This window comes from Olea europaea, unplaced genomic scaffold (genome assembly GCF_002742605.1).
Source record: "Olea europaea var. sylvestris unplaced genomic scaffold, O_europaea_v1 scaffold363, whole genome shotgun sequence".
In the NCBI taxonomy this organism is placed as follows: Eukaryota; Viridiplantae; Streptophyta; class Magnoliopsida; order Lamiales; family Oleaceae; genus Olea; species Olea europaea.
This window is the reverse complement of record NW_019255539.1, coordinates 409,626-416,667: the sequence shown is the minus strand read 5'-3', so window position 1 is coordinate 416,667 and position 7,042 is coordinate 409,626. Positions and strand designations below refer to the sequence as shown.

At 34.5% G+C, this 7,042-nt stretch overlaps 1 protein-coding gene across 1 annotated transcript; it reads left to right on the top strand.

The window, feature by feature from the left end:
- Window positions 1-8: 8 nt before the first annotated feature.
- On the top strand, window positions 9-6,346 carry LOC111386586 (katanin p60 ATPase-containing subunit A-like 2). Its single transcript, XM_023011051.1, is given in 10 exon segments — window positions 9-189; window positions 281-339; window positions 1,859-1,924; window positions 2,054-2,161; window positions 2,405-2,471; window positions 3,129-3,213; window positions 3,652-3,812; window positions 4,063-4,164; window positions 4,495-4,717; window positions 6,045-6,346. Coding segments are annotated over 10 exon segments (1,161 nt in total). The 5' UTR covers window positions 9-33; the 3' UTR covers window positions 6,179-6,346.
- Window positions 6,347-7,042: the final 696 nt, after the last annotated feature.

The window sequence follows — 7,042 nt, the reverse complement described above, 5'->3', positions numbered from 1 at the left end:
CAATACATTTAGCAATTTAAGTTGTTATACGATATGAAATTTGGGAGGAAGAGAGACTCCGAAGATAAAGATGCGGCTACAAATAATGAAACTGCGCTTAATGGGAATTCTTCCAATGTGACATCAAATGGAAGTGGGCACGTGAAAAATCCATCTGACTTGTCCATTTACGAGCAGAATCATAATCAGGTACTCTGTTTACTATTCATCTAAAGGCAGTAAGTGTGATGGTTGTATGGTGCTTGGCTATTTCAACATTCTTTTAATTGTTGTGCTAAAGGATCGAGGGATTTTAACGCACAACAATGGAGTTTCTTCTGCTGGAGTTGATGAAAAACTGTATGACTTACATGACTTTTATTCCTTTTTTTTACTTAATTATTTAATGCCGTTACTTGAGTTTAACAATGTTTAATGAAACAATTAATATATGCTTTAAGTTGATTAAGTGGTCTCTTTCAAGCTATCAAAAGAGCAGCCAACCCACATCTCTCTTCCATCAAACTGCATGTTTCTGTTAGTACAAACAGAGTCAATTGTGACTACCACCATAAATTGAAATGACATAACTTCAAAATCTGTGCATATGTTATGGACGATTTAGTCCTAGACAATGTCCATTATAACTCTTTCATGCTAAGCAGGCTATCTTCCATTTAGTAAAACTTACTAGACTTCACAAAATTCACCTATCAAAAGAAAAAAGAAGGATCAGACTAAGAGCACGCCTAGAATGATGTTAACATTTCTACGAATGATGAATGCATTTTAAACAGAGGAGATCCTCCTTGGTAGATGCATCAATTTGGTCGTTTAATTTTTTGAGTTTATGGAATACATGGTTGAGTATGGTGTTGAGATTGGATTTTTTCCTTAGTGAAGTACAGTTTTATTAATTATATCAACTTAGTACTGTTAATAGCATGGACCAAGACTTGATCCTCTCTTCCCAACCACACTTCAAATTGATGAGCTGGAGATGATGGTATAGCAAGGCATCATGCTAATCTAACCAACATTGCATCATATTGGAAAAACTAATTGCATGCCTTTATGCATGAAGGGAGAGAATGTGTAAATCAGAATAATATTACTAAAATATACTTCATTGCTATGTTGTACAACTAAAATGTAGGATGCACCAACACCCTCCGGGATCAGCAAGTAGGGGCCATATGTGTCGAACACCAACATGTCATCGATACATGTTGAAAACGCTAAGAGGCGTGTCTGAACTATTTATTTTATTTTGTACAATAGACAAGTCACTGTCACATTGCCCTTTGACACTACACGAACCGACATGTCATAAAACAGCAAGTGGGCATTTTTAAATTATTTTTTGTATAGTTGAACAAGTCGCGGACAAGCTAGGAGCTGCACCGACATGATACTGACACATTGACACGAGTCGGAAATCCCAGGTGGCATGTTCAAATTATTGTTTGCTTTTGTTCTTTAGAACACACCGTACGACAAGTTGGAGGCACATTATTGACACTCTTGAATTTAAAAAAATAAAAATAAAAAATCTTTACATTATAAATAATAAAAAATGAAAAAAATAATGTTATTTTAATCAGCTTTTCGGAAGTTTTTTTAAATATTGCGTGTCAACTTATCTATCTTGTGCCATGTCCGCCACTCATGTCCATGTCGGTGCTTACTAGACTAAAATTCAGTGCTCACTAGACTAAAATTCAGTGCTCTATGGTACAATAAAATTTTGCACAAAATACCAGGGCTTTTCACCTAACAGCACTGCATCAATATGTTATTCTTCTCAAGATAGGATGAATTCTGTAGCATCTTTTTCCTATTTAGGCGTTTGCTGACATTTACTATTCACTTTTTTCGGGCATAAGTCTTTGCTTCCTCCTTTTGAGTCAGCTGAAATGCGTACTTTAGCAGAGAGTTTAAGTAGGTAATTGATGACACAATTGGCAAGAGACTTTCAACAGCCAATCAATTTTACTAGTTGAATTTCATTCATCTGGCTGACTTGATAACTTTCACTGAGAACTATGAATGATGTCTTGTTTTTTCTTGGCAGGGATATCATTCGCGGTAGTCCAGATGTTAAATGGGAAAGCATTAAAGGGTTAGGAACTGCCAAGCATCTACTCTAAGAAGCAGTTGTCATGCCCATAAAATATCCAAAGTAGGTCTTGTCATCGAGCACCTTATTTCGTGCTAAAGTTACAGGAAAGAAGTTGAAATTGATTGATTTATTTTCAGATAGCTAGTCAAAGGTCAAAACTGTGTGTGATATTTGAAGATAACACGTCAATCATCATTGAGGAGATGGAGTTTTTCAATTAGCATTTAGCACATGAGATGCAGAATATCTAAATTTTAGGTTTTTATTGAACTGTAACTAAAATTCTCTTACCACTTCTTCTAGGTATTTCACTGGTCTTCTGACACCATGGAAGGGTATTCTCCTATTTGGACCCCCAGGAACTGGGAAGGTTTGTATTCTACCTCATTTCTTTCTATCACTCAGTTGATGATCATGACCTCCAAAAAATTGATTTTAAGTTTGTAAAATACATTAATGCCGATAAAACTCATTTGCTAATCTTAGTTTCTTATGCAAGTTGTTCTATTGCCTGATCGGATGAGATTTGAACTGAAAGATTGGAAATCCGACTAAGAATTCTGCAAATGTGAAGCTTCTTTCCCTTGTTGATTAGTATATATAGCTGATATAAATTGGGGATGAAGAATTTTGGCAGTGGAGATTTTAATTTAATTTTTACACAATGTGACTAGAAAGGCAATCAATTTCGAATTAGAGTTGTGAAAGAAATATTTTGAAATAGAACTACGTAAATTAGTATGTAGGTGACTTCCTATAATATATCCTTTTTGAAGAAGATGTCAATATAAACGATGAGAGCAAAAAGGCTATTAATTTCAACTTAGAGTTATGGAAGTAATATAACTAATCAGAAGTCAGGTGAATAAGATTCTTGGAATGTACTTTTAGTCAATATGACAATGTAGATGTACTATCATGGAAGTTCCTGTTTTGAGTCATTCTATGACGAACTTATTAAAATTGACATAGTTTTTGATCAATAAACAGTATTTCTTATAATCTGAACCATTTTTCATTTTTGCAGACTATGCTAGCAAAAGCTGTTGCAACGGAGTGCAATACCACATTTTTCAACATTTCTGCATCATCAGTTGTCAGCAAATGGCGGGGTATGGTATTCTGGCTTGTCATGTCTCCTAAACACAGCTTTGTGTGACTTTTGATCAGCTGGTTGAATCTTAATTTTGATATTCCCTTTTCAGTTCCTTTACCACTCATTTTTATCCTTAGATGGTTATGCTTTTGTTGTGGCATGAATGAGTAAGGGAATAGCCAGTAATGACAAGTTTGTGTGAAACTAACTATGATGGTATATTTATTTTAACTAGATTTCTTTGTTAATATAAACTTTAGTTTAGGAGTTAATTAACTCATGATTATCTCCAACGAATGTTTGAATATGTTTTATGTGCCATCTTTGAATGAATTCTGCTATTTTATGAAAACAATAAGTAATTTGTTTTGCTTGTTTCTCTGATAAGAAAAGAAGATACCCCACTCGGCATCCTTCTTTTGATATACTTCTTTTGAATTGTGTTGCATTTCAGGTGACTCAGAGAAATTGATTAAAGTATTATTTGAGCTGGCAAGGCATCATGCTCCATCGACTATATTTCTTGATGAGATTGATGCAATTATCAGCCAGCGAGGTGAAGGGCGCAGTGAGCATGAAGCTAGCAGACGTTTGAAAACTGAGTTGCTCGTACAGGTGACACATTATACCTACCGGTTCAAGAATATATAAAAGGGGAGTGTTGTTGACACTCCAAATTAGCTTTCAGCATTCCATCATAGTGAGTGACTTGTGGACAGTCACAGGCTAATTTGAAGCTCCAGTGACATATCCTCTTTTAAAAATAGATAGAAATAAGTGTTAGATAAGTGCATAGTACTGGTGACTCCGGTGGAATGTGTGGTTGAACCTTTCTAGAAACTAATGGTTTGGACTAAGATTGCAGATGGATGGTTTAACTCGGACGGATGAACTTGTTTTTGTCCTGGCAGCAACAAACCTCCCCTGGGAACTAGATGCAGCCATGCTCAGACGTCTCGAGAAACGGGTATATATATATTCCAATGGGCTGATGCATCATTTGGCACGAGACACAGACATTAGATTGGAACTTTCCTCACAAGAACAATTGTTGTTAGACAAGATTCTAGTTAAAATGGCATTTATCTGCCAATTAACCCCATCAAATCCTCTTTTTCTTTTCTTCTTCATTTTGTTGAAATCATACAGTATTTCTAGAAAAATGTGGTGCCATTTTCGACACTCCAAATTCAAACTATTGGCATTTTGCAATAAATGGTTGTTGAGCTAGGTACATCACATTCAAAAAGAAAAATGGCAGGGAATTGACCTTTTTTTTCCTTTCCGCATGATCTAGATCCTTGTACCTCTCCCTGAACCTGAAGCTAGAAGAGCCATGTTCGAGGAATTGCTACCATCAAACTTTCAGGAAGAGAAAATTCCTTACAAGTTGTTGGTGGAAAACACTGAAGGTTTTTCGGGTTCTGATATTAGGCTATTGTGCAAAGAGGCTGCAATGCAGCCCCTTAGACGGCTAATGGCACTTCTTGAGGACAAACAAGAACTGGTACCTGAGGACGGTATGTTTCTTAATTACTACCAATAGAAATACAATATTGGAATTCTCTGAAGAAATAAACGCTAAAGAAATAAACATTAAAAAAACTGAGGACATAAACATATTTGGTAGTTGTATTGGACAGGATTATACAAGAGAAGCACGTGACAAAGTTCGCCAATTGTCCTATTGTCAGTTCACCGTACCAAACATGCTGTGAGTGTTGCTGATGCTTACACTGCCACGTATACAATTAGAAAAGCCATTTATTTCAAACTTCAGCATAGGAGCAAAAGTTAACCTGAGCATAATTTTGTGATTTTAGTACTTCTTGATTCTTCTTATTATTGATAAGTGTCCACTACAAAAGCTTGGTATTTATATCTTTTGGACAGAGAAGTTCAAAAGTTGTGCAGCATGATAAAACATTTTTTATCTGCTTATTGTATCTTAATGTTTAAAATGTGAGAAGTTGCAACTCGTATTCTGGTTTAGGGAAGGAAAGGGCTTTAATTTCTTGATGTAGTTCTTTTTTTTGCCACATTCTGACAGAAGAATGAACTTATAAGTATATGCACTTTCATTAGTAAATTTTTTGTCTTGTTCTCACTAGTCCAAACTTTTTTTTGAAAGATGATATTGACTTTCAAATTTTTCGTCTTCTAAATTTAGTCGTTTTAACTTGGCTCGAAGTTTTCACGTTACGCGTAATTTGCTAATAAGGATAAATGATTGCATTTATCTGGTCACATAGTACTTCATGTTTGATTCTGTTCGCTTATAGATAGCGTTTAGGTGTTACCTATAATTGATGCACTAATATGTTGTGATTGACATGCAGAGTTGCCCAAAGTTGGACCAATGACACATGGAGACATTGAGATGGCTTTAAAGAACACTAGACCATCTGCTCATCTCCTTGCTCATCGCTATTTGAAGTTTAATGCCGACCATGGCAGTCAAATACTCCAGTGAAGGCACACGGTTCTATTATACTATGTTTTCGGAACTTGTTAACATATTTATTGTTCTGTATTTTCATATCGAGTTTAGAGACCTGTAAAACTCAAATGGTGAAGAATCTAGCAAAAGAAAACAAATTAAAAACACTGGTGTGAGATCAAAATAAGAATTTTTACTCATCAGTTCTCTTCAATATTTTTCTAATATCCGCGATAATATATTTTAACTTGGCTCGAAGTTTTCACGTTACGCGTAATTTGCTAATAAGGATAAATGATTGCATTTATCTGGTCACATAGTACTTCATGTTTGATTCTGTTCGCTTATGGATAGCGTTTAGGTGTTACCCATAATTGATGCACTAATATGTTGTGATTGACATGCAGAGTTGCCCAAAGTTGGACCAATTACACATGGAGACATTGAGATGGCTTTAAAGAACACTAGACCATCTGCTCATCTCCTTGCTCATCGCTATTTGAAGTTTAATGCCGACTATGGCAGTCAAATACTCCAGTGAAGGCACACGGTTCTATTATACTATGTTTTCGGAACTTGTTAACATATTTATTGTTCTGTATTTTCATATTGAGTTTAGAGACCTGTAAAACTCAAATGGTGAAGAATCTAGCAAAAGAAAACAAATTAAAAACACTGGTGTGAGATCAAAATAAGAATTTTTACTCATCAGTTCTCTTCAATATTTTTCTAATATCCGCGATAATATGATATTCTTGCCATGATCATTTTCATATTATTTTGGTTGTGTAATTAGTATAGGATATTTCTTGAAAATTAGAGCATGTACCAGTTTTATTTTAGAAATGCCACCAATGTTGAAGTTAAAATTCATCAATAGTCCCAATGTGTGTTGAGCGTGCCACTTCTGTTATCTAAGCTCTTGTATTACTTAAACTTATTAACTTGTCACGTGTAGAAAGATTAATTTTAATTAAGATGAATTGAATGTCTAAAAAAATTTATAACTTAAAATTCTATAAATAATTAGTGACAAATAACTTAACAATTTTTATTTTATCTCAAAGAAAACATTTTATACTTTAAAAAGCTTTTTATAATTTATAAGCAATAACTAACCGATTCAACCAGTAACACGAGAATTAGTACCTCGATCAGATTGATGTGCGGGTCTGATATAATATAATAACTATGTTATGTCTCTATGAATTGGGTCAAGACTGCATCAATATTCTTTATTTTATTTTATTTTATTTTATTTATGAAGTTTTGGCTATTGTTAGTGATAATTGTTGTGAGAATTCATAAAAATGCATATCATAGGGAGCATGTACCAGTTTTATTTTAGAAATGCCACCAATGTTGAAGTTAAAATTCATCAATAGTCCCAATGTGTGTTGAGCGT